The following is a 27,687-nucleotide window of genomic DNA, read 5'->3' on the forward strand; positions in this document are numbered from 1 at the left end:
CACATTCAACAGGGGACTATGGGTCAGCTATTTCTTGACCGGGACCTAAACCAGTTGCGATATTAAAGATATTACATTTCAGTTTTGGTACAGAGATATGAGACGTACACTTTCATTTTTAGAAAAACGCAGGCTCGTATTTACCCTCTTTCCCTAGAATATGTTCCATATTAAGACAATCTAAGTGGCTGATGGTTGCAGCCTGCGTCAGTGAGAGCTGTCTGACTGGTTGGACTGCTTCTAATGATTATGCTCTCATCCTTCACCTTGAACGCACTGCGCCTGTACAGGTGAGACTCACTGACTGCAAACATCCTGTCCGATAGGGGGAAAAATAAAGGGTTTTTTAAACACCAAAATTGCATGAAATTTGGTTGTAAAGTCTATTTTATGAGCCAGGATCAGATTTGGAATCAGAATCGGTTTTATTGCCAAGTAAGTTTTCACATATAGGGGATTTGCTTCGGTATAAATGGTGCACACAAAGACACTGAAACTAGAATAATAGTACTATGATAAAAACATATATGTGAGAAACTGAGCACAGTCAAATATAATCAAATATGACAAAGTGGAGAGCTGTGCAGATGTAAACAGAGTGTGTGGAGCAGAAACGTGCAACACGTTCAAAGGGTTGTGCAGGATTCACAATATTAAATAGAACATTAATGTGTAAGTAATGTTTTTTCTTTGGTGGGTAATAGTCACGTCACTGTCGGTGATATCATGACCTTGTTTTTTATTACAGTATATCAGATGTTATGTTTGAATATACTAATGCATACAGAAACAGCACATCTGTACCCTGCTTAAAACCACGTTAGTCTCTGTTGCCCTTTTGTCTCTTGTTCAGTTGTCGTCGTTTCCCACCTGGTCTTGTCCATGTTACCTGCCTGTTCCTGCCCATCCGTCTGTCCTGTTCCTGGTGTCCCTGTGTCCCCTGGTTAGTGTTGGTGTGGTTATTTTTTGGTTGAAAGTACAGCTTTGATTTGAATAAAGCTCGCCTTTTGTTTGGACCCTTACCTGCCTCCCTTTGTTTTACTGCACTTGGGTCCTGTTTCCCCAACCCTGACACAGTTGTTGAATTGGATTAACATTTAATCTGGCATTATCTAATGATAACTTAATGAGGAATCAAAAAGCCCAACCTTTCAAAGCTGTCAACCAATGGGGACATACCTTCACCGGTTAGCGACACAATGCTTGAACAGCATGTTTTGTTACAGGGAGTTGGCCCAAAGAATAAAAGGTTAAAACTAGGGCAGTGTCTGCAAGACTCAAGACAACGCGTCTGCAAGACTCAAGAAGACAACGTGTCTGCACAGAGGATGTTAAAGACTGCTGATAGAAGGCCTACTGACTTTGACCTTTAAAAAACAAGAGCACAAAAATAGTCTGTTTCACTGACTGAGTGAAAGCAGTGGCTAGCGCTCTAACACAGTGTAAATGAAAGGCTAAGGGGCGGGACATCTCTAAGCACCTGACCAATCACAACCATTGAACCAATCAGAGCAGACTGGGCTCTGGTTTCAGACAGAGGGTGAAGAGAGGTGCTGCAGCACAGGCAGTATGAGAAACATAAAGAGCTTTTTGAACATTAAAGCATGGAGACATGTCCCCGTAGAGACACTACATACTAATATGAACCTGAAACTGTGCAGAAAATGGCAGTCACTTAATTTAAAAGTCAGTTAACTGTCAAACACAAACAACTATACAACACACCAGGAAAAGGAAAACAGCAGGGCCTTTTTTAACTGACAGTTGATGACTTAAGAACTGACATTTATTTTAAGTAATTGACAGTTAACTGATGGTTGATCACTGACTAAAGTACTGACCTTTAAGTGATTGACTTCAGAGGAGGGAGAAGTATTCAGATCTTGTACTTGAGTAAAGTAGAAGTACTCAGGTCTTGTACTTGAGTAAAGTAGAAGTACTCAGACCTTGTACTTGAGTAAAGTAGAAGTACCAGAGTGTAGGAATACTCTGTCACAGTAGAAGTATTCTAAATGTTCCTCCAGTGAAAGTAGAAAGTACTCTCCTCTAAATGTACTTAAAGTAGCGACAGTAAAAGTAGTCATTGTCTGATTGGTCCATTTCAGAATAATATCTCTGATATGTTTTATAATGATTGATCATTAAAGTGTTCTCAGAGCTGGTAAAGGTGCAGCTAGTTTGAATGGCTTTGTATACTGCAGGGTAGCTGCTTGATTTACTGCAGGTGAACTAAAGTCTGATTTAAGGGAGATTATATTTACCATCACTAATCCTAATCTGCCTAGCAACTAATTGTACATTTAGTGAAGTAAAAGTACATTATTTACCTGAATTGTAGTAGAGTAGCATGAAATGGAAAAAGGCCTACTCAACAACAAGCATGTCAACTCTTACTTAAGTACAGTACTTGAGTAAATGTACTTCGTTTCTTCCCACCACTGATTGACTTTAAGTGATTATCTGACAGGTAACTGACAGTTGAACTGATCTGGCTCTCAGCCCATCACCTTCTGATTACCTGCGGACCTCAAGCAGTTCTGACACACCTGAACCCCCTTTGGTAACCAAGACAAAGGGTTTAGGAAGTGAGGAAGCAAGTAAAAAGTGAACAGAAGAAGGTTTTCTCACCGTTAAGCCGAAGAAAACTTTCCCTTCTCCTCCTTTTACCCAAACGGTCCAAAACCGGTGGCAAAACCAGCTCACAAACCGGGTTAAATCCGCTCCAAACCGGACCAGCTTTCTCGCAGACCTTCTCCAGACCTTCGCCCCTTTTCTGCCCCAAACAGTTAGTCCAGGTGTGGAAGTGTTAAGGTGTAAAAAAAGAGGTTAAAAAGACCCAGATCGTGTGTCTCTACCTGAGACAATAATCACTGCTGTGGGCGGGGTGGTCAGCGGCAGGCAAACAAGGAAGTGACGTAATCACGTTAACGTTTACGTTACGCTCTTAAAGTGAACGTCACTGTATTTCTGTTTTTTGTATTACTGTATTTGAATTATTTGTATGTATTTTTTCTGAAATCATACGTCCACCTACTGAATATATGATGTTCATATGTGTTCTTGAATAAATTAATTTAAATAAAATAAAATACAATCTTGAAGTGAACGTCGGGTATCACGCACGTAGGCGGAACCTGTGCACAGTCAGTTGGTCTCTGCAGGAACTTTAAAGTTATTTTGACAGCCAATTGTTTGGTGTTGGATTTGTGCTACATTCATATTTGTAACCTGCATGGTTTTAACCGAGAGGCGGACATGGTCTCCACGATCCAAAACACCGACGTGAAGCAGGTAGGACTCACCTAAGGCGGGTTATTCTAATTCATATAATTTAGGGCTGTCTCATACACAAAGACATTGAGACACAAACTTCCAGAACAGAACCACACCCTGTGGAAAATATAGTTTTGCGTGCCCTTCTTGGAGTTCTCCACCAGGTTACATTTGAATTATCATGTATTTTAATCTAATCTTCCTCATAACCTCTGACTCGATGTCTTCTTGCTAATTCAGCTCGTAATTCAGCACATTATTGCACTGACGTCCATATTCTTTCAGTTTTAAAACGTCCCATTAGAGAGCGGGAACAGCTCATTTTCTTTCTTTTAAAATCATGCAATCTGAATGTTATGTGTGCCGAATTGATGGGCTGGAAGTACTTATTTAAAATAAAACACAAGCCTTCTTTTAACTCTGACACACGTTCACCAGGTGATGGCGCAATGATAAAATTGTATATTCTGTAATAGGGGTTTGGTCCTGAGAATATGAGACTGAAAAAGGGCATTATCGGCAAAGACTCAAGGTAATGGTCTTCACAGAATAAACCAAACTATTCCCAAAGACAGTGAAAAAGCATGGTTTGTTCTGACATTCGTTCCTAATCATTTTACTTAAGTTCTATTCTTGATGCAGTACGTTTACTTGAAGTTTTTTTCTAGTGTGGAATTAGTACTTTTTCCAGCCTCTGTTTGTTGGCTGAAGATGCAGATCCTGTTTCCTCTCTGCAGAAAGACGCTGATCGTGCGGTGGTTGTCGCAGTAACCTCTCGAGCAGTGTTTGACTGTGGAGCTGAGGACGGGGATGACGTGTACGGAGTGGGCGTGGCTTTCCCACTTCTGCAGGTACACTCTCACACTGAACTATTACAACTGTTTTTTTGGTGAGTCAAATAATGTTTTCCCATCTAATAAGCAAGCATGTGAGTCATATTCATATATCTGTCCCATAATCTCCTTTTGTGTAAACTTCACCAACAGTTTGTTTTGAGTCAAACGTACACACATGCTGCTCCAGCTATTCACTGGAGGGTCAAATGAGCTCCATTTCCTCATATTTGGCACACTGGAAATGACTTCAATTGAAACATAACAATGGATTTGGAGCATTGAGTGACATATATAGACACATAGTTTACAGAAAAAGAAAGGACAACACCAGATTAAACTTTTAAAGGAATCTTATTTTCATTTAATTCATAATTCAGGCATTGCAGAGAGTGAACGAACGTCTGTTGGAGGAAAATCCTGCTGAGTCGCTGCTGTTTGATGTCGTCCTGATCACCACCGACAGTCAGCAACAGCAGCAGAGCTCCCGCATCATCAGCAACACCAGACATTACGGTAGTGTTACCTTGACCTTGAGAGGCACTAGACATCATACGGTAATGTATCCATATACAGTATATCCTTTATTTAACCAGGTAAAAAGTCTCTTTTTCAAGAGCGACTTGGCAGCATGAACAATGTTACAACACAAACAAAGCAGGCAGACGAATACAGCTGTGGTTAAACACCAATGAAATGCAACATCATATGCAAAAAAACTAAACTGGCCCAATTTTAGAACAACTTCAGTTAGGGGATATAAGAGCAATCACATTGACCAAGAGTAATTGCTCTCCGTCCTTTAAAATGGACTTGAATAGAGAATAGTTTTCGCTCCTTCTGTTGTGGCCCCAGCTCCAAAAGAAAAGTTTAGAATATTAGATGTATCGTTCATAGAGCTGGGGCAACGGGGGGAACTAACGTAACTCAGCATTCTAGTCAGACCCCTCACAGCGGTACAGCGCCACCGGACGTCTGAAGCGCGCAGGATAAACAACGACGTCTCCGAGCAGAGGCTGTTCCCTTTTTACTTTTAGTGAGATTCAAACCTAGACGTTGAGAGACTAAAAACCACAGAAACCGCCGGATATTGTTGCTGTAATGAAGCTGTAAATAAAACAATAACTGAAACACAGAACTGTAGCTTAAAGTTCCTGAAATAAATACCTGAGCAGAAACAAAAAACAATTACTGTATTTTATGTTTATTTCATGCAATTACTTTATTCTGTCTGTCTTTTTTAACCCGGGGTTATTGTCCCAAACCCCCGCTGCAAGGGGCAGCATATTTAAAAGCTTTTTTCCCTAGTTCTGTCCTCACTTTTGTAACCAACACATGTAAAATATCATGAGAGCGCAGGGTTGTTTACACACATACAGTGGGGCAAAAAAGTATTTAGTCAGCCACCAATTGTGCAAGTTCTCCCATTTAAAAAGATGAGAGAGGCCTGTAATTTTCATCATAGGTACACTTCAACTATGAGAGACAAAATGAGAAAAAAAAATCCAGGAAATCACATTGTAGGATTTTTAATGAATTAATTGGTAAATTCCTCGGTAAAATAAGTATTTGGTCAATAACAAACAAGCAAGATTTCTGGCTCTCACAGACCTGTAACTTCTTCTTTAAGAGGCTCCTCTGTCCTCCACTCGTTACCTGTATTAATGGCACCTTTTTGAAGTCGTTATCAGTATAAAAGACACCTGTCCACAACCTCAAACAGTCATACTCCAGACTCCACTATGGCCAAGACCAAAGAGCTGTCAAAGGAGACCAGAGACAACATTGTAGACCTGCACCAGGCTGGGAAAACTGAATCTGCAATAGGTAAGCAGCTTGGTGTGAAGAAATCAACTGTGGGAGCAATTATTAGAAAATGGAAGACATACAAGACCACTGCTAATCTCACTCCATCTGGGGCTCCACGCAAGATCTCACCCCGTGGGGTCAAAATGATCACAAGAACGGTGAGCAAAAATCCCAGAACCACACGGGGGGACCTAGTGAATGACCTGCAGAGAGCTGGGACCAAAGTAACAGAGGCTACCATCAGTAACACACTACGCCGCCAGGGACTTAAATCCTGCAGTTCCAGACGTGTCCCCCTGCTTAAGCCAGTACATGTTCAGGCCCGTCTGAAGTTTGCTAGAGGGCATTTGGATGATCCAGAAGAGGATTGGGAGAATGTCATATGGTCAGATGAAACCAAAATAGAACTTTTTGGTAAAAACTCAACTCGTCGTGTTTGGAGGAGAAAGAATGCAGAGTTGCATCCAAAGAACACCATACCTACTGTGAAGCATGGGGGTGGAAACATCATGCTTTGGGGCTGTTTTTCTGCAAAGGGACCAGGACGACTGATCCGTGTAAAGGAAAGAATGAATGGGGCCATGTATCGTGAGATTTTGAGTGAAAACCTCCTTCCATCAGCAAGGGCACTGAAGATGAAGCGTGGCTGGGTCTTTCAGCATGACAATGATCCCAAACACACCGCCAGGGCAATGAAGGAGTGGCTTCGTAAGAATTATTTCAAGGTCCTTGAGTGGCCTAGCCAGTCTTCAGATCTCAACCCCATAGAAAATCTTTGGAGGGAGTTGAAAGTCTGTGTTGCCCAGCGACAGCCCCAAAACATCACTGCTTTAGAGGAGATCTGCATGGAGGAATGGGCCAAAATACCAGCAACAGTGTGTGAAAACCTTGTGAAGACTTACAGAAAACATTTGACCTCTGTCATTGCCAACAAAGGGTATATAACAAAGTATTGAGATGAACTTTTGTTATTGACCAAATACTTATTTTCCACAATCATTTGAAAATAAATTCTTTAAAAATCCTACAATGTGATTTCCTGGATTTTTTTCTCTCATTTTGTCTCTCATAGTTGAGGTATACCTATGATAACAATTACAGGCCTCTCTCATCTTTTTAAATGGGAGAACTTGCACAATTGGTGGCTGACTAAATACTTTTTTGCCCCACTGTATGTGCTCAGATAAGAGCGCACCAGCCCAAGGAGAGATTTATATATAAAACCCGACCAATGGGAAAGTCTGCGCGCATACAAGGATGGCCATTTATCAGCAGCATACAAAGTGCAGTGGTGTTCAGAATATCCTCATCCAGTAACAAAACTGTGTAATCGGACTGTGACCATGAACGCATCACTGGACATTTCAGTATTATTTCCTAGAGACTAACGTTAATCTTCAGCAGCAGTATAAGCCGTTACCGTAATAAAATGTTAACCTTCAGTAGCACCAGACATTACGGTTGTCCATTATTGACTTTCTGTCCTGATGTCTCTGCCGCTCTGTTGCAGGTCTTGAAATAAGCAGGTTCTGTTTTTCAAGCGAGGAGGATTTCATCGAGAGCTTACTGACGAATCACGTGGATCTCTTCCTGTCGACGGACAGGAGCGAGGCCGCGCAGGCGTCACACAAAGGTCTTCCTTCAAACTATTTAGCTATTTCAATCCTGTCGATTTATCCAGGTGAGAGTGATGATGGCAGGTGAATCATCCTCCTCCTTCTCATTGGTCCAGGTGTTTTCTCGGCGCTGCTGAATAGGAAGGTAGCTTCGTCAGAGCAGCTCAGAGTTTTGTTCTGCGGGGACGCCGTCATCCGGCCCGACACAGACTCACCATCGGCGAGCCAAGACGCCGCTCAGGTACTCAATCAATGAGTCAATGAGGTCAATCCTCAAATTAAATACAATCCCAGAGCATGTTTCTCTTCAGTGACCGTTTATGTTGGTTCCCTTCTATCGTGTCTTAAAGTAACATCTCAGACTTTACTGTACACCCCCCACTGAAGATTTATTCAATAAAAGCTATCGCACGTTTTTTGCTTCGCAGAGTTTCTCGGCTCAGCTTGGCGAGATGCGGCAGAGGTTCGGCCTGTTGCACAGCCCCCTCAGCATCGTCCTGGTGACGTCCCGCGGCGGCAGGGAAAGCTGCGGCACCGCCCTGCGGACGCTACGATCCCGCGGCGTGAGCGTGGACGAGGCGTATTGCCTAGCCGGGGCCCCACGGAGCCCCTTTCTGTCCCTGCTACGACCTCACTTCCTGCTCAACAACGACCTGGAGGACTGAGGACATCATCAGGGGGAGGAACTGTTCCATGATTAAAGTTCACTGTGTCTTTAACAACAAGCTGCCAAACTGAGACTCAACTCATTGTTATGTATGTGTCAAATCAGCTCATCAGCTCAAAGAGCCAATCAGCGGTCCTGATTTAAAGCTAAGCCCCGCCCACTTCCACCATGGTTATATCTTTTGCTTGTATTTTTTTTATTTCAGCTCTCCATTTTGATAATGCAAATTTAGCTGAATGAATCAGAATGTGTGAAACTGTTTTACAGTCCACGTCGGTGCAGGCTCACTTTAAATCTGATCACATTAAACACACGATGTCATTTTGGTCACCAGGAGCGATCGTAGGAGTTTGTTGTCAGCTAGCTTCTCTGAATAGGATTTCTAGATTGTTCTTGGTTCAGGAGGGAATTATCCACAGGGGTCTCCTCCGCTCCAAAACAAACTAAACTGGTAAAAGCACTGAGTATAAGCAGTTTTACTTTCCCCAATGGTGTTGGGTTTGAATGTTTTATTAAACTTGTTTTATCCTATATTTTTAAGATCTGGACGTCTGATGACTAAAATAAAGAGTCAAAAACCTCCAAAACCTTAAATATTTACAACAAAAATGGGGCGTAACACTGCTTAAAAAGTCAAATTATGACCGCTTCTGGCAGACAACGCTGACACACGCTCATGAGGGATACGATACAACTACAGGAGACAAATCTAAATAAAAACTTGACCTTAATAATGGAAGTACCACAACGATAAAACATGAAACTGAGATCTAGTTACAAAAACATTTTAATGTGGCAAAGTTTGCCTTGAATGCAGCAGATAAGAGTTGATTCTACAGCTATAGTGTTCACTTGCAGCCGGTCAAACAGCCTCCTTCTGTATCCTAATCTACAGATATATCGGTGCCGAGAAGAAAAAATATACTATTTGTATCTTTTTTGCATCTTATACATTGCATTGCATTTGGCTGACGCTTTTGTCCAGAGCGACTTACAATGAGTTCATTCAACCATGAAGATAGACAAAAAAGCAAGTATCCGGCAAGAACCTAAACTATCCATAAACCCAACTAAGTGCTACGTATTTCAGACGGGTTGCTGTTGATTCTGTGACATCAGATGTGCAGCATTTTGGAGCCAGGAAAGCATATAGGTGTGTTCTTGTTGAGGAGTACCTGGATCCCATCTGCACTGAGGGAGCAGCGATTCGATTGGCCGATGGAGAGCAGAGTAACCCCGCTGGAGTTTAAGGTTTAAAGAGGACGTATCCTGCTCATTTTCAGGTTCATATGTGTATTTTATGCCTCTACTTCAATGTTCAAACAGCTCTTTATGTTTCTCATACTGCCTGTGCTGCCTCTTTTCACCCTCTGTCGGAAACCAGAGCCCAGTCTGCTCTGATTGGTTAGCTCTGTTGTGATAGGTCAACCTCTTAGAGAGATGTCCCGCCCCTTAGCCTATCACGTAAAATGTGTTAGAGCGCTAGTTTTGAGTTTTACATAGTGATGTCACCATGTTCCAGAAGTAAACAAAGGAGTCCAATGGAGGTGTTTCAGGCAGGGGAGGGGGGGGTGATTTGGACAGCTACTGGTAGCCAATGCAGGGAGTGGAGGGCAGCGTTGAGTGGGAGAACACACTGAGGGAGGTTGTAGAATAGTGGGGCTGCTGCGCTCTGAATGACCTCCAGAGGGTCAGGGGTCAGGGCTGGAGGTTATGAGTCTAAGATGAGCTTTTTGTACATCACCCGGTCGGCGTCACGCAGAGCAGTGAGCAGCAGCGTGCAGGCTCTCCCTCCCTTGCACTGCACCACGTCCAGCACCACTCTGGCTTTTTCTAAGTGGGGTTTGGATCTGGCTGACGCAATTTCCTCCTCCTTTATCACCTCGCCCTCCAGGAGCTTATCCACAACCTGGTCCAGGAGAGCTGGAGACATCGCGTGGCTGAGCTCTGAGTCATCAACCTTGGTTCTGGGAGATAGAGAGGGAACATACTTTTGTTATATAACCAACAAACACTTCTGGGGGGAGTCATTACCTTTCAGATACAGTTCTTGTTCCCAGACTACTTTCCCTTTCTGGTCCTCCAGTCTCAAAGTGGCGGCCTCTATGCTCGTGTTGAGGAAAACTTCAAATGTGGGATGGTAATTTGGTCCAAACCATGGGCAAAATTCATCATGCTGAAAACCAGAACAGAAGAAATATGATCGTGAATCCACAGGCAGACAAAAGGGAATTATAAAGTAGAAGTACTCAGATCCTGTACTTGAGTAAAGTAGAAGTACCAGAGTGTAGGAATACTCTGTCACAGTAAAAGTCCTGCATTCAAAATGTTCCTCCAGTAAAAGTATAAGTACTCAGGTCTTGTTCTTGAGTAAAGTAGAAGTACTCAGATCTTGTACTTGAGTAAAGTAGAAGTACTCAGATCTTGTACTTGAGTAAAGTAGAAGTACTCAGATCTTGTTCTTGAGTAAAGTAGAAGTACTCAGGTCTTGTTCTTGAGTAAAAGTAGAAGTACTCAGATCTTGTACTTGAGTAAAGTAGAAGTACTCAGGTCTTGTACTTGAGTAAAGTAGAAGTACCAGAGTGTAGGAATACTCTGTCACAGTAAAAGTATTCTAAATGTTCCTCCAGTGAAAGTAGAAAGTACTCTCCTCTAAATGTACTTACAGTAGCGACAGTAGAAATCAATGAGAAAAATGACCCCCTTCCTAATTCTGTCCATTTTCTCCCCATTTAGAGTAAACAATATGGCACGATATCTGCGATTTGAGTTTTTTCTCTTAGAACTTTTTTGAAAAAGTCATTTTTAGGTTCAGATATACTCCACCCTTTCATCTTACTTCTGGCCTAACAAAACAAGATGGCCACAGCCATACAACCAAGATGATCTTCCAGATGTGAGGCTTCAATAAGGTAGTCCAACAAACAAACAGGGCCATCACAGCGTGTCACAGGTCATCCTGGCAATTTTTTTAATTTGTCCTTTTTCAATTTAACATTTTCTTTAAAGGTAAAAGTAGTCATTGTCTGATTGGTCCATTTCAGAATAATATCTCTGATATGTTTTATAATGATTGATCATTAAAGTGTTCTCAGAGCTGGTAAAGGTGCAGCTAGTTTGAATGGCTTTGTATACTGCAGGGTAGCTGCTGGATTTACTGCAGGTGAACTAAAGTCTGATTTAAGGGCTGATTATATTTACCATCATTAATCCTAATCTGCCTAGCAACTAGAGGTGTTAAATAAATGTTAGACTTTTAACAATATTTTCATTCAACACCAACGATAACTGTTAAGGGATAAAACTTCAAATGAACCATTAGCTAAATGTAATCAGGGGTTAAACCACACGAAATACACTGCACACTGCACTACTACTCCTCTGTTACCTTTGGGTTTGGTGTCACATCGTCTTCGACACCAGCTGATGAGGAGCGAAAGAGAAGCGCCATAATAATTATAAAAGTTGAACAAAGCAGGACGCGCTCCTTTACACTCAGACAGTTATGTTCACACGCTCAATGAATGGAGGACATGGTTCCAATACTCAGAGTGTTTTTGCTCCTCAGCTGTGTTCTTCTTGCCATCCATCCTGTAGGGGTGTCGCAGTGTGAGAATGATTTCAGCAAAGTTGTTTTTTTACTCTTACAACATGCGGGCGATATACCGGTGTGTGTAAGTGTTTGTATGGTGCGTTGAATAAAAGAGCCAGCTAAATAAATGATATGTATTGATGAGGATTCCAAAGAGCAGAGAAAGAGTTCTATTAAAGTAGAGACACTACACACTGATATACACCTGAACATCAGCAGGAGAGGACTCTTTAAAGTAGAGACACTACATACTGATATACACCTGAACATCAGCAGGAGAGGACTCTTTAAAGTAGAGACACTACATACTGATACACACCTGAACATCAGCAGGAGAGGACTCTTTAAAGTAGAGACACTACATACTGATATACACCTGAACATCAGCAGGAGAGGACTCTTTAAAGTAGAGACGCTACATACTGATATACACCTGAACATCAGCAGGAGAGGACTCTTTAAAGTAGAGACACTACATACTGATATACACCTGAACACCAGCAGGAGAGGACTCTTTAAAGTAGAGACTCTACATACTGATATACACCTGAACATCAGCAGGAGAGGACTCTTTAAAGTAGAGACACTACACACTGATATACACCTGAACATCAGCAGGAGAGGACTCTTTAAAGTAGAGACGCTACATACTGATATACACCTGAACATCAGCAGGAGAGGACTCTTTAAAGTAGAGACACTACATACTGATATACACCTGAACACCAGCAGGAGAGGACTCTTTAAAGTAGAGACTCTACATACTGATATACACCTGAACATCAGCAGGAGAGGACTCTTTAAAGTAGAGACGCTACATACTGATATACACCTGAACATCAGCAGGAGAGGACTCTTTAAAGTAGAAACACTACATACTGATATACACCTGAACATCAGCAGGAGAGGACTCTTTAAAGTAGAGACACTACATATTGATATACACCTGAACATCAGCAGGAGAGGACTGTTTAAAGTAGAGACACTACATACTGATATACACCTGAACATCAGCAGGAGAGGACTCTTTAAAGTAGAGACACTACATACTGATATACACCTGAACATCAGCAGGAGAGGACTCTTTAAAGTAGAGACACTACATACTGATATACACCTGAACATCAGCAGGAGAGGACTCTTTAAAGTAGAGACACTACATACTGATATACACCTGAACATCAGCAGGAGAGGACTCTTTAAAGTAGAGACTCTACATACTGATATACACCTGAACATCAGCAGGAGAGGACTCTTTAAAGTAGAGACTCTACATACTGATATACACCTGAACATCAGCAGGAGAGGACTCTTTAAAGTAGAGACACTACATACTGATATACACCTGAACATCAGCAGGAGAGGACTCTTTAAAGTAGAGACTCTACATACTGATATACACCTGAACATCAGCAGGAGAGGACTCTTTAAAGTAGAGACACTACATACTGATATACACCTGAACATCAGCAGAGAGGACTCTTTAAAGTAGAGACTCTACATACTGATATACACCTGAACATCAGCAGGAGAGGACTCTTTAAAGTAGAGACTCTACATACTGATATACACCTGAACATCAGCAGGAGAGGACTCTTTAAAGTAGAGACTCTACATACTGATATACACCTGAACATCAGCAGGAGAGGACTCTTTAAAGTAGAGACACTATATACTGATACACACCTGAACATCAGCAGGAGAGGACTCTTTAAAGTAGAGACTCTACATACTGATATACACCTGAACATCAGCAGGAGAGGACTCTTTAAAGTAGAGACTCTACATACTGATATACACCTGAACATCAGCAGGAGAGGACTCTTTAAAGTAGAGACTCTACATACTGATATACACCTGAACATCAGCAGGAGAGGACTCTTTAAACCCTTACCCTTTACTCTTCACAGACTGAGAGCTGGCACCTGCAGATGCGTCCTCCTCTTTTAACTACTCCGGTCTCACAGTGAAATGGTAACAGTGGGAAACACACACACACACACACACACACACACACACACACACACAATACAACAAATCAGTCACATTTGACCGCATTGCATGCAGGAATGCTGGCTCAGAAACCAGGAATTGGAAAAAGTGAACATTTAAAGAAGTCACGTTGGACTCCAGGATGTTCATCTCTTCATCAAGACTCTGTTTTTTCTGTTAACAGACGGAATCATGATCTTGTAGAGACCCAGCAGAGCCCGGTTTTAACCCTCACCCTGTTTTTATTTTTCCAACTGCTTTGTCGTCTGTCATGGAGTCTGCTAACCTGACTTCCTACTTTCACTTTTACCGTCCCTCCTTCTTCAGCTCCTCCTTTGTTACACAACAGGTTCTTTGGTTGAGTTGCTCTCAAGTTACACAGCTCCAAGAACACACTCCCGGAAGACAGACATAAATAAAAGTCCAGTTTTTGATGTGAAAAGGAGTTTTATCCTCTCCTTTATTCTCTTATTCACACCTTTTATTTACAGCCCTGTTTACATCTCTGTGTAGTGATTACACACACTGTTTACACTACAGTTTATTCATTATTTATCTTTCCACAACAGCTTTATAGTTACTTATACTGTATAATAAATGACTGTATGAGTACACATTGATCTGGTGCTGTGTTGGTAGAAGGACTGGATAAGTGGCGTCCCCTACTGTCTGCCTCAGGGAACAATAATGGAATAACTAGTGGATGGTTAAGGGCACGCACTAAAGGAACTATATTCTCCAGACTCAGTGAGCATTTGCAATACATTCAGATAGAAACCATGACTAGTGAAACTGTGAATCTTGAATTGTCCTGGACCGGGTTTACAGGGATCCCCGAACATGAGACACACTGAGAAGTCTCCAATGAAACTAAAGGGGATCCAAAGGAAAATTCTGGTTTAATTAAAGGGTTCCTACTCACTTATCTTAGTATACTGTCTCTACTGGGACATGTCTCGAAGCTTTAATGTTCAAAAAGCTCTTTGTTTTTCCTCATTGGAGCGCTAGCCAATGGAATCGCTATTGTGACGTAGTGATGTCACTATGTTCAGGAAGTAACTTCCTTATTTAAAAAATCCGGAAACAGATACTTTCAATGCACCTATAGGGTAAAATAATGCCATTTTGATAGGGGTAAAACATTGATAGTATTTGTATGTATTATATATTCGCTTCTATTGTGTATTAATACAAACTTTACATTTTGTATGAATTGTTAAATGAAGTTGTGGATCGTTTTTATTTAAGGATCCCCTCACACACACACACACACACACCCACACCCCACACACACCCACACACACACAGTCTCCTGCTGGAGCTCAGGGGCTGAAGGACACAGTAAAGCGCAGCTGATAAGCGGCTTTAATCGGCTAATTTGGCCCTGCAGTGGCCTTTTGCTGGAGGTGAACGCACCGGAGCTGAAAACTCCCGGACACCGAAACACTTCCCGGGATATGACTGCAGACACACTCCGGCTGCTCTCGCCACTCTTTGATCAAAGGACACACAGATTTCCTCCTCGACTTTCCAGTGATTTAAGCGTCTTTTAGCGCGTTGGGTCGATGTGTTTTTGCATGTTTCACGTCGTAAAGAAGAGGGGACGCGGAACTTTTCAGCAGCTGTTTAATTATTATAACGTAGGGGTGTCTTATTTAATCAAAGCAACCTGTTTCCTTCCTGTTTTACGCACAGTTCCTCTGCGTAAAGAACTCACCATGGTAGATTGGATGAGGAGAAGCGACAGAGTGAGCAGCTGTTTAGTCATCATGAGTTAGGGGCGTCTTATTTTGTAAAATCAACCTGTTTCCATCCTGTTTTGCGCATTTGTTTCCATCCTGTTTTACGCACCGTTCCTTTGCGTAAAGAGCGCACCCGGGCTTCTTTTTTTCCTCCATGACGACCCCACAGTGCGGGGACAAGAGTGCGGCCCGGGTTCCATGAGAGCCCGCTGGCCGGACCGTGGGGCGGACATGGCTGGGAACCTGAGCGAAGGGGCTCCAGAGGAGGCGGCCTCTGGGGGACACAACGTGCCGGCTCTGGTGTTCGGGGTGCTGCTGATCGTGGTGATCATCGGCGGGAACCTGCTGGTGTGTCTGAGCGTGATGACAGAGAAGGCGCTGAAGACCACCACCAACTACTTCATCGTGAGTCTCGCGGGGTCGGATCTGATGCTCGCGGTGCTCGTGCTGCCACTCTTTGTGTATTCCGAGGTGAGAACCGAAACATATAACAGGACGATTATTGTTTACTGCACGCAGAAGTTCGGTGGGTCTCTGCAGGTAATGCATCTCGGATTTAGTCCAAAATGTCCCCTTAATTTAAAGTTAAGTATTTGTTTCAAATTAAGTGTTTTATGGTCGAATTTACAACATATGTTTCTAAGAAGTGGTGTAAAGTGACACAGGACTACCATGTTGAGATACTTAATCAGTAGGTAAAGTAATACACCTGATTACGTTTTTTAAATGTGAGTGGATTTTTTGCACATAGAGGATGCATTACACAACATCTGCAGAATGTTCTTGCTCTAGTATCAGCTAATTTAAAAAAAATGAAAGTCAATGTCCCTTAAAACCAACTTAACTTATCCATTAACGTGTTAACTAAGGAGAAGCATTCTTAAAAGATGTGCTTCTAGAGAACTTTATTGTTGCTTTTTGAGAATTGAATGGCTAGCTTAATTTGAATCAAAGTGTTTGGGGGTGATTCCTGGAATACATTGAGGGATTTTTTTCTATGTGAAGGGTTTGTTGTTCATCCCGGACGCTTTACTCAACATCTGTTTTGTTCTACCAACAGCTTATTGATAAGTTAATTAAGGGGAAAGCCTCGAGCCCCTTATAAGTAAGGGTTTGTCAAATATTAAAATATCATGTGTAAGGGGAAACCGTTGCACCGCTCCAATATATAGATGTGTTTAAGGGGGTTTTGTAATTGCTTTTAGACAAAACAAGAAGTCTCCACCTTCATTTAAATTAAAGTGTGATTTTGCTGCTATTTAAGGGGATTGGTTGGGTATTTTAATACCTTAAATATTGCTGAAAATATAAGACAGATATGTGTAATGCATCCTGGATTGTACCATGTAACATAGAATCCTTAAATGCCCAAATACACTTTAATATTTTAATGAAATTGAACTGTTAAATTAAATTAAGATGCCAACCAGAGACACTTTAATTCTTTCCAGATGCCTCTTAAATTAACCTTTAACTTAAGGATGCCTGACGTTCCCCTGCACATTATTATTTTTAAATACTTAACAAACATTACAATAAAACCATAAATGGATCTACTCAAAGCAAGTTACTCTAATCCCCCAGAAAGTTGATCTTGGAAATGATGGTCAGTCAGGCAGACTGTTAAATAGTGTCATGGGAGATGGATGACTGGCGTCTTTATTAATTTTGCAGATTCTTTGTTTTTCATTCTGCCAGGAAGTGACGTAGCGCTGCTCTGATCTTTAGCACTTAGTCGCATAGTCTTAAACTGGCATTGAGGAAAAGCTGGTGCCCAGGATATAATAAATACTGGGGTTCCATGACGATTGAGGGAATAAATACATAAGCTGATGAAGATCACACTCAAAAGCTCCAGAACAATGGAGTAGGTTGACCCTGAGTGGTCCTTTATGTTTAGTCAAAGATGAAACTATTAGACCCAGATGGACAATTTATTCAAATCCCCAACACGACCCAAAAACCCAAATCCTGCAAATCCATTTGTTGTCATTGTTTTAATCCTAATGTATTATTTGATCAACTCTTTCCCAATCTGATTCCCTATGCATTCAAATAACACCATTCTGCTCTTTAAATAAGAACAAATCGAGGTGTTTTAAGGCGCAGTAGCTTCATCCATTGAAGTTTTCAGTCTATTTTATTATAGTTGCCTCACTTATTGTATATGAAGAGTTCAGTTTTCAAAATGCATTTGCTATAAAACAAAACAAAAAGTAAATCTTTAAACCTATTGTTTAATAATTATGCTATAGATTTGACGTGTGGTGTAAACAGCTTTTGGTAAATAAAGGTGAAACTTTTGGCTCCCTGTTCAATCCTGGATCAACTACAAAAACCTCCATAACCTGGCCCCCACCCACCTGTCCTACCTCCGAAAGGCGCCCTTAAATAAAATGTATTATTATTATTTAATGATTTATAGCTTTTTTTGAATTAAGGTGTTTCTTTCTGCCTTATTTCTCTCTTAATTTTTAAATTAAAGGACCACATGATTGAAGTAAAAGGGTGAATGAAAGGTATTTAAAGCAAAGGCTCTGCTCTTAATGTATAAGATATTTATTAGTGTCTCACATCTTGTGCATTTATATATTTGTTTACTTTAAAAATGTGCATAAATATAGGCCTTAATGTATTTTATTATACCGGACAAAAATATAAACACTTTTGTTTTTGCCCCCATTTTTAAAGAGCTGAAATCTAAGATCTGAGACCTCCGCAGACCACAACCCACACCTCTATGTGAAGGAGACGTGCTGCACTGCGTCATAAAAAAATGTAAAACGAAATGAAATGAAATAAATAAATGAAATAAATGAAACTGCACATTTCTTTTAATGTGACCAGCCTAAAGAAACACCTGTGCAATAACCATGCTGTCTGACCAGCATCTTGATGTGCTACAGCTGTGAGGTGGATGGGTTGGGAGAAGTGTTGCACTATCACAGATTTACACAAAGTTGTAAGCAATATTTGAGAGAAATCGGCCTTTTCTGTTCAGTGTACATTTATTATTGTTACACAAAATGCATCTATTGATATATCTTTGATATGTCTTAGCTTACTGGATTATTTATTCATATTTTTGATTGACAATTATCTAATTATAATGCTAAATTAATTTATGGATATTTTTACTAATGTTTTATTGTTAATATATATATATATATATATATTTAATCTATGTTTTTATCAGTGTTTTATTTGACAGTGTTCATGGTTTTAAACTCTGTCCCTTTAAGAATCTGAACTCTGGCTGCCCTACAGCCCCGCCCCCTTTATGACGTCACTGAATTCATTTCATTGTCATTCAGTTATTATTATTTATTATTTGCATGAATTAATATAATGTTATGCTTGCTCTAACTCACTGGAAACGATCACGACTTCCATCCTATTTTTATCCCTAAAATAACAAAGTAGTTAACCTTCGGACACTTAGCTACAGTCAGTCTTTGTCTATTTGAGGAGACCAGAAGAACTGCACATTCCTCCTGAGGTCGTCTCACATCCGGGGGTCCAAGGTCAGCTGAATGGGCCCCTGATATAACAATAGGAATATGGGAATTAATGAAAACAATAACAACAACTCTGTGTTTGTCAGTCAGCGTTCACTCTCTGCAGCCTGTATGTTTGTGTATCCATGCATCATGTTCTGTTACTCATCACGGTTCCTCTTTTGTTTGTTTTGGTAAACTGCTTTTGTCTTTCATCAAGCATTAGAACACAAATCTGTCATAGATATATTATTCATAAATAAGACGTATTATGTAACATCTCTTTAATCAAGAAGAGATGGAACCCTTACTGGTCCCACAGAGGGGAAATTTCCATTCTGCATTCGACCCATCCTAGTGTTCGGATCAGTGGGCTGCCATATGTACGGCGTCCGGGGAGCAGTGTAGGGAACGGTGCCGTGCTCAGAGACTTCTCGGCAGCACAGGACATATTCTGCTGTTTTTCGGGTGCATATTTGTATTTTGTGCCTCTACTCTGACGTGTTTACATGCTTTGACGTTTACAAAAAAAAAAGTTTGGACACCCCTGATTTATTTTATTATTTCTGCTATTATGGAGCATTTTTACTTTTATGTATTATTATTACTATTATTATTATTATTATTATTACTATTATTATTATTATTATTATTATTACTATTATTATTATATTATTATTACTATTATTATGTATTATTATTATTATTATTATTATTATTATTATTATTATTATTATTATTATTATTACTATTATTATGTATTATTATTATTATTATTATTATTATTATTATGTATTATTATTATTATTATTATTATTACTATTATTATGTATTATTATTATTATTATTATTATTATTACTATTATTATTATGTATTATTATTATTATTATTATTATTATTATGTATTATTATTATTATATTATTATTATGTATTATTATTACTATTATTATTATTATTATTATTACTATTATTATTATGTATTATTATTATTATTATTATTATTATTATTATTATTATTATGTATTATTATTACTATTATTATTATTACTATTATTATTATTATTATTATTATTACTATTATTATTATGTATTATTATTATGTATTATTATTACTATTATTATGTATTATTATTATTATTTGTTTTATTATTATTACTATTATTATTATTATTATTATTATTATTATTATTATTATTATTAGTATTATTATTATTATTATTATTATTATTATTATTATTACTATTATTATTATTATTATTATTATTATTATTATTATTACTATTATTATTATTATTATTATTATTATTATTATTATTATTATTATTATTATTATTATTATTATGTATTATTATTATTACTATTATTATTATTATTATTATGTATTATTATTATTATTATTATTATTATGTATTATTATTATTATTATGTATTATTATTATTATTATTATTATTATTATTATCTACACATTTATTTTAATTTATCTTTTTTTTATACATAGGGTTTTATTTTATCATTCTTTTTATTATATGTGCAATTACAGCTTTAATATTAATTGCACAAATTGTTTATTTTTCTCAGATTTTTTTATGTTTATACTTTTATTTCAGTTATTTTTTGTACATTTTATGTAGTTTTTATATATTTAAAAAACATATTTTTGCAAGCACACAGATATTATGGGATGTGTTTTGAACAGAACTTGTATTTAGTTAAATGATATGTGTTTTCAGCTTGTCTTCTAATAATAATAAAACACACCGTGTGTTTCTCCAGTTCCAGGATGGCGTGTGGACCCTCAGCACCTCCGTCTGTGACTACCTGATGACCATGGACGTGATGCTGTGTACCGCCTCCATCTTCAACCTCTGTGCCATCAGCGTCGACAGGTAAACGTGATGCCGCAAGGGATTGTGGGAAGACATTATCTCCTATTCCTTGATGGTTCAGGATTCCGTATGGAGTGGCGCAGTTCAGGTATTTTTGGTGGCCGACCTGGAAGTGAGTATAGCAAGGGGTTCCTCGCTAAAAAAACAATGGGATTTCTTCGTCGGATTTCGAAATATTGCAGAAAATAATATCTCCACACATTTATCATACTTACATGTGTTGTTGAGCAGGATAATCTTCACATATTTACCCCAATGTTATCATTTTGTACCGCAAAACAATAGCGTTGGGCTATAAAGGAACTACAGCACGGTCACATGACTTCACGTCACCACCGCTAAGCTAAAGGAGGCTAATGTTGGGCTATAAAGGAACTACAGCACGGTCACATGACTTCACGTCATCACCGCTAAGCTAAAGGAGGCTAATGTTGGGCTATAAAGGAACTACAGCACGGTCACATGACTTCACGTCTCCACCGCTAAGCTAAAGGAGGCTAATGTTGGGCTATAAAGGAACTACAGCACGGTCACATGACTTCACGTCTCCACCGCTAAGCTAAAGGAGGCTAATGTTGGGCTATAAAGGAGCTACAGTACGGTCACATGACTTCACGTCACCACCGCTAAGCTAAAGGAGGCTAATGTTGGGCTATAAAGGAACTACATCACGGTCACATGACTTCACGTCACCACCGCTAAGCTAAAGGAGGCTAATGTTGGGCTATAAAGGAACTACAGCACGGTCACATGACTTCACGTCACCACCGCTAAGCTAAAGGAGGCTAATGTTTGGCTATAAAGGAACTACAGCACGGTCACATGACTTCACGTCACCACCGCTAAGCTAAAGGAGGCTAATGTTGGTCTAAAAAAAAACTACAGCACGGTCACATGTCTTCACGTCACCACCGCTAAGCTAAAGGTGGCTAACGTTCGCGCTGATGACGTTCAGTAGTCTCATGTGGAAATATTAGGTCAAGCTTTTAGTCTTGTTCCTCTAAAAGCCCCAAAAGTAGAGAAATCAGAGGATGCGTCCGCGGTGATGAACTGCTGGCATCACTCGGCGCTCGTTAGTTTGACACAATGAGATTATCCGAACTCTGGGCTGATGTTGACGGATGAAACTCCGGAGCTGCCCCTCAAATCTGATGTCCCAACTCCAGATAAATATGATTAGAGCCAAGACTGATGGAAGCCATGCAGCTAAAGGGGACTGATGCTGATGGTCTGAAGCTTTTTAGAGGTTTTACTGTCTGAATAATTTAACAGAAGGGGCAGGGGTGAAGGTCTGCATAGAGTCCACCCGCTTCTGGTTCCTCTGCAGGTTTGATTTAACATCAAACTGACTGATGACCTGCCGTAATTCCGGGATGGATCACTGAACAATCCCACCGGCCCCAGGGCTGAGTGGGGCCCCTGAGTCAGAGGATTTATACTATTTGCTACTGTTAACACACCAGAATGTTTTCTGTGCATGCTTGTGTTCCTGAAGATCTAAGTTAACGGAGTCTTTTGATATTTAGACAAAGCTAACTAGGTTAGGATCAACTGTATGAATTTAAAGCTAAATCATACACATTCTCTCCTGTGTTACAGGTTCATCGCCGTGGTCATTCCTCTGAACTACAACAGGAAGCACGTGGACATGCGGCAGACGGCGCTGCTGTCGGCCACCTGGATCGTGGCGCTGGCCGTGGCCTCGCCCATCATGTTCGGCATCAACAACGTGCCAGGCCGCGACCCCACCGAGTGCAAACTGGAGAACGACAACTACGTCCTGTACTCGTCCGTGTGCTCCTTCTTCATCCCGTGTCCCATCATGCTGCTGCTGTACTGCGGCATGTTTCGAGGCCTGCGGCGCTGGGAGGAGGCGCGGAAAGCCAAGCTGAAGAACAGCATCCTGGATTGCCGCAAGCTGCAGGAGGCCGTCTCCTCGCTGCCGCCGCTCGCCGCTCTGCCGCCGCTGCTGCCACCCGTCATAGAGAGGGAGCTGACGGACAGTCCGGATGAGCTGTCCACCTTCCGGTCCTCGGACAAGCCCTTCCCGCCCTCGGAGTGCAAAGACGGCCTCGTGCACACCGTTAGCTTTGCAGAGATCAAGTACAACCAGGAGCCTCGCCGGAGGAAGACGGCCAAGATCAACAACCGAGAGAGGAAGGCCATGAAGGTGCTTCCTGTCGTTGTAGGTAAGGTTCACTTCCTATCTAATCATCCACAAATCATCCATTGAATGTGTTTGCTTCCTGGGAAAGGGATCCCCAAGGTTTTTGCCAGATAAATGCGGGGTTCATTTGGTCTTTCCACGACTGCTGCGAGGGGCTAAGGAAAGTGTGAGACAAATAATGAATATATATAGAGCCCAATCTGATTGATTGATTGATTGATTGATTGATTGAGTTATTGGTGCGATCCAGATGTACAGGGAAGTTGGAATATGCAAGTTCCCAGTCGGACATATTTTTTCAAAATGCAGTCCAATTAAAAGTCCCGTATTCAGAAGGCATTTTTAGTAGGAGTCCAGAGGTATTATCAGCTAAATATACTTAAAGTTTTTACAATATTATATCATTAAAGACTTACATTGGAACAGTTTTTATCCACAATGAATGAATGGAAATAAAATGGGCCCTGCAGGTAGCTGAACGCCTCACATCTGATGTCTGTTCAGAGGCACTCGCACAACAGTGAGAAAAGGTTGTCCTATTAATAGCAGTGAGTGTTGGTTCTAATGCGTAGAAGTGCTTCCCTTTAGCACACAGCAGCTAATCCTGCAGCTCCTTAATCTGAAATCCAATTAGTACGCAAAGCTCAGCCCATGGTCTCATGAACCTCTGTCTCGCTCAGCAGAGAGCAAGTCTTCACGATATACAGGAAGTCACTCATTGGCAAATACATACTTTATACCAACTTCATTTCTGCAGGGATAAAATCGGTGTTATTATTTGGTGTTGAGCGCCTCAAAGGATTCTTCCATAGAAAAAAAGTAAATTTAGAAGTAAACTTTACTTAAATATAAAAGATTCTTACAACCCATCCCATAAACTGTATTTAAAGAGGCCCTATTTCAGGGGGGTTGGTGCATTATTATACAATAAAAGCAAATATGTAATAATATACAAATACTTTCAATGTTTTCCCCCGTTACAATTGCATTATTTTACGCTAGAGGTGCATTGAAAGTATCTTTGTCCAGATTTTGTAATTAATTAACTTACTTCCTGAACTTAGTGACATCCCCCCGTAACACTAGCGCTTCTATTGGCTAGCTCTCCGACACATTGTACGTGATAAACTAAGGGGCGGGACATCTCTTTGCGGTAGACCAATCACAACAGAGCCGGTCAGCTAACCAATCACAGCAGACTGGGCTCTGGTTTTTTGACAGACGGTGAAAAGAGGACTTTTTTCAATTTTTTTAAGACCCAATTTTTCGTTTCACACCATATTGCAAGAATTGTGAACATGGATGTACATTTTCTAGTAAAATAGTTCAATGAAATGCCAGTAAAATGTGGGGTGACTTGATGAATTGGTGAGTAAGTAAGTTAGTCGGTTGGCAGGCATCATTAGGTCATGTGACCGGTTAAGAGGCAACCTGTAATGAGGCCAGTGAGGAAGTAAGGTGTCCAATTAGGCAGGTCAAACAATAAAGCTGATCCGGTTAGAGAGTGTAGTAGCTCTAACTTATAAGAATGTCTAACTGACATACTTTGAGTTAGAGTGAAACGTATTGTTTATCAATATAATATTATTTCATGTTTAATTTCAACTTTTTTTGTGGGAAATTCCTCCTTTTTCTCTGAATTCTGAATTTTTACGCAAAATTCAACACAAAAATCACTTTGGGTCAGATCCAAAATGAAAAAGGTCACATGTGGTCCTTATCCTCCCCCGTAGAATAGCCATATTTGAACTTTGGATTACGATTCAATCACTTGGAAGTCCACCGGATTGAATTGCTTAATTAATAATTGTATTAACTTGAGCCCAGCGGCTTCTACAGTTGTGCTATTTGGGTAATGTGTGTCGGATATCCTCACCTAACCTCGCCTGGCCTCAGAAGATTAAGAACCAGGGATTAGCCACTGTCAAAGCTTGACATGAGAGCAGCATTTGAGGACTTTCTCCTGAAACCTCCTAACTGTAGTTAGAAAGCAGATAAAGCTTCTTCGTGTTTCTGTCTTACTGTAGACATCCCTTACCTCCTCGTCCTGTCTTTCTGCAGGTGCCTTCCTGTTCTGCTGGACTCCCTTCTTCGTCCTGCACACGATGCGAGCTCGCTGCCGGGAATGCTACGTGCCGCCGGCCCTGATGAGCGTGGTGACGTGGCTCGGCTACGTCAACAGCGCCCTCAACCCCGTCATCTACACCGTGTTCAACACCGAGTTCAGGAAGTTCTTCAAACGGTTCCTGCACAGCTGCTTCTCCAAGAACGCCTCATAAAGACTAACGTGGGAAGAGACCCTTTTTTTTAAATTGCAACGAGACTCTTTGGAAGGTGGTTTGGAGTCCGTTTGTGTCGCCATTGTTTCCGAGCTTTATGATTTTTCTACGTGAGCAAAGAGGCCGAGGAACAAACTACCTCAAACCAAGAACTGATTTTATATGTTGAAATCTCTTTTTAGAATAAACGTTTTTATAAAGAAAAGGCTGGTCTATATATCAGTAGAGATGCATTCACTTGTGTTGAGAACTATGGGATATATGATCCTGTACCATACAGACTCACAGACATTCATTTCTCTTTTAACCAATTAAATGTAACCTCAATCTCCAGCAGCCAATCATCGTGCTGCAGACAAACTTTAACATGGCTCTCCTCTCTGCTGCAGTCAGCTGAGGCTTCAGGTGTTTTTGCTTCGGTCCGCCTCCAGCCCCTCCACCTCCACTCATTATGTCTAGTGCCCAGGAGAGCCCAAAGACATCATCACACCTCCTCTTCTTCCCCTCTCCTCATCAAATCCAGATCTTCATCCCCACTAGTGTCTAGACCCCAAAGGAGGTTTCCTGTTATATTCACGGCTGCACTTCCCCCTTCAGATATACGATATAAGGATCGGGGTCTAATCGACAAAGACTATTAGCCTTTCCATCATATGGCGCATGCGTAAATTAACGTTCTTCAAACAAAAAACGAGTCTCTCCTGATTTAAATAGACTCTATCTGTATCCTGCAGGGCAGATATGTCTGGAATGTCCACATGCTTTTTGCAAATTATGTGTATTTTAGTTTCATCATCCAATTTACATTTATATACCAAACATTCGCTCCAACAAACCTGAATAAATACATGATGGGATACATAAAAAACACTCACACATGACAATAAAGAAGGTTTCTATTATATATTTAAGATTTCTGCTTCTTCACTGATGAATGAAGACAACAGTACAACCTTTTTCTAAATGTTATTCTGACCTTGAGTTTTTCTGCCAGACTTCATTCATCATAGGATGTGAATGCATCGTCTCAGTGCCGTCACTCGCTGGACACTGTCGGGGGGACGGATTAAGAGTCATTGGGCCCCTGGGCCTGTGACGCCCCCCACCCCCCCCCCCCCCCCAAAAAAGAAGCACCACGCTAACCCTTACGCGCAAATCAGCGGTGTTAAAGGTTGCGCTAAAAGCACAGTCGAATTTTATTCACGTGTATCTTGAGGATTTACAACAAGTCAAAGAACACACATACGCACACAAGTCAAAAATAAGCAGGCGCAATGCAAGGGGCCCAAACCCCTACATCACACAGATCACATCACTCATAAGAAAACTGCTTGAAATCATGCATCGTCATCAAGGCTTGACAATATTCTAACCTTCGAAAGGGGGGGGCCAGCTTGCAAAAGGTTGGGAACCCCTGCTTTATGGTATATCCTACCCCGTTCTAACTGATTTAAGGGCCCTTTTCCGATATTAGGGATGAATAACATTGATAAGCTGTGGTTCAGGAGCACTATATGACCTATCATATGCTATTCTATTTAATTTGGGGGGGGGCTTTAACGTATGAGGGATGAATTAATTACACAACCCGTGGCATATGATCGAGGGGCCCTATTGAGATATATTACATAATGTCTGTAATGTAACCAATGTTATGGCTTCAGGGCCCCTTTAATTGTATTATGTTGTAGAGACAATATTGAAATGGTAGCGCGGAGGCTTGGGCTTCAGGGCCCCCTTGGCCCTTGGGCCCCTGGGCCTGGGCCCGGTAGGCCCGTGCAGTAATCCATCCTTGGTCACTGTCTACCAGTCTGAAACACCGGCACATCCTTGTACATAATAAGGCTATTCTTGGTGCTCTTCCTCCTTATCTAAGATCTACTTAAACCCAAAATTCACAGGCTCTTATCGGCTTCGCTCTGAGGACTTGTTTCTTCTACCTGTACCAAAAGTCCGTACTGAACCGGGGAAGAGGACGTTTAGTTACGCTGCTCCTGTGGCTTTGAACCAGCTGCAGAATGAGCTGGTTTCGTTAAACAGACTCGAACAGTGTCTGTAAATGCTTTAGCTGATTTTAGCAGCCGAATACAGACACCATTTCTTTAAGTTTCTGACCTTCAGCAGTCAGGTGATGTGTCCCGATAAATCACAGTGCACACAATGACAGAAAAGATGATAACATTTTTAAAAGATGACATTTGATTCGTCTGCTGCTGCTCACTGATAGAGACGTCACACGCTGTAAATGTGAAACACTTTAAAGGTCTTCTTTAAACCGTCGTTCCCAAACCCTGTTTCCTTTCCCGTTCTCCTAGGAACAATTGAACTGAA

At 40.7% G+C, this 27,687-nt stretch overlaps 3 protein-coding genes and 1 long non-coding RNA gene across 6 annotated transcripts in view; 2 read left to right on the forward strand and 2 right to left on the reverse strand.

Annotated features, from left to right (window-relative positions):
• LOC134877493 (GRAM domain-containing protein 4-like) overlaps positions 1-2,891 on the reverse strand; it is a 29,553-nt gene extending 26,662 nt beyond the window's left edge. The window contains exon 1 of the mRNA XM_063903011.1: positions 2,629-2,891. The gene's annotated coding sequence lies outside the window, so the exon portion shown is untranslated. The remainder of the gene's footprint in view (positions 1-2,628) is intronic.
• A 197-nt stretch (positions 2,892-3,088) lies between these two features.
• LOC134877542 (cytosolic 5'-nucleotidase 1A) lies at positions 3,089-8,731 on the forward strand. Of its 2 annotated transcripts, XM_063903086.1 has the most exons (7): positions 3,113-3,291; positions 3,750-3,805; positions 3,965-4,124; positions 4,487-4,622; positions 7,426-7,548; positions 7,648-7,772; positions 7,960-8,731. In XM_063903086.1, the coding sequence occupies exons 1-7, from the start codon at positions 3,256-3,258 to the stop codon at positions 8,194-8,196; spliced, it is 873 nt and encodes a 290-aa protein (XP_063759156.1). In that variant the 5' UTR covers positions 3,113-3,255; the 3' UTR covers positions 8,197-8,731. The 2 variants fall into 2 exon arrangements, with proteins under 2 accessions (XP_063759165.1, XP_063759156.1); XM_063903095.1 differs by lacking the exon at positions 3,750-3,805 and having other exon boundaries at positions 3,089-3,291; positions 4,011-4,124.
• A 241-nt stretch (positions 8,732-8,972) lies between these two features.
• LOC134877561 (uncharacterized) lies at positions 8,973-14,057 on the reverse strand. 2 transcript variants are annotated; one of them, XR_010167588.1, is made up of 3 exons: positions 14,018-14,057; positions 11,587-11,789; positions 8,973-10,374 (listed from the first exon to the last, which is right to left on the reverse strand). It is a non-coding gene; the product is annotated as an uncharacterized LOC134877561 (long non-coding RNA). The 2 variants fall into 2 exon arrangements; XR_010167587.1 differs by lacking the exon at positions 14,018-14,057 and adding an exon at positions 13,685-14,011.
• Positions 14,058-15,112: 1,055 nt separating this feature from the next.
• LOC134877533 (D(4) dopamine receptor-like) lies at positions 15,113-26,144 on the forward strand. The gene is made up of 4 exons (XM_063903074.1): positions 15,113-15,995; positions 20,798-20,910; positions 22,510-23,099; positions 25,139-26,144. The coding sequence occupies exons 1-4, from the start codon at positions 15,723-15,725 to the stop codon at positions 25,354-25,356; spliced, it is 1,194 nt and encodes a 397-aa protein (XP_063759144.1). The 5' UTR covers positions 15,113-15,722; the 3' UTR covers positions 25,357-26,144.
• Positions 26,145-27,687: the final 1,543 nt, after the last annotated feature.

Source organism: Eleginops maclovinus, chromosome 2 (genome assembly GCF_036324505.1).
Source record: "Eleginops maclovinus isolate JMC-PN-2008 ecotype Puerto Natales chromosome 2, JC_Emac_rtc_rv5, whole genome shotgun sequence".
Taxonomy (NCBI): domain Eukaryota; kingdom Metazoa; phylum Chordata; class Actinopteri; order Perciformes; family Eleginopidae; genus Eleginops; species Eleginops maclovinus.

Coding starts and splice junctions, on each gene's coding strand:
- LOC134877542 (XM_063903086.1), top strand. CDS start 3,256: ATGGTCTCCACGATCCAAAACACCGACGTGAAGCAG. Junction 3,806..3,964: donor ATTATCGGCAAAGACTCAAG/GTAATGGTCTTC, acceptor TACTTTTTCCAG/CCTCTGTTTGTTGGCTGAAG. Junction 4,125..4,486: donor TGGCTTTCCCACTTCTGCAG/GTACACTCTCAC, acceptor TTCATAATTCAG/GCATTGCAGAGAGTGAACGA.
- LOC134877533 (XM_063903074.1), top strand. CDS start 15,723: ATGAGAGCCCGCTGGCCGGACCGTGGGGCGGACATGGCTGGGAACCTG. Junction 15,996..20,797: donor CACTCTTTGTGTATTCCGAG/GTGAGAACCGAA, acceptor GTGTTTCTCCAG/TTCCAGGATGGCGTGTGGAC. Junction 20,911..22,509: donor TGTGCCATCAGCGTCGACAG/GTAAACGTGATG, acceptor CCTGTGTTACAG/GTTCATCGCCGTGGTCATTC.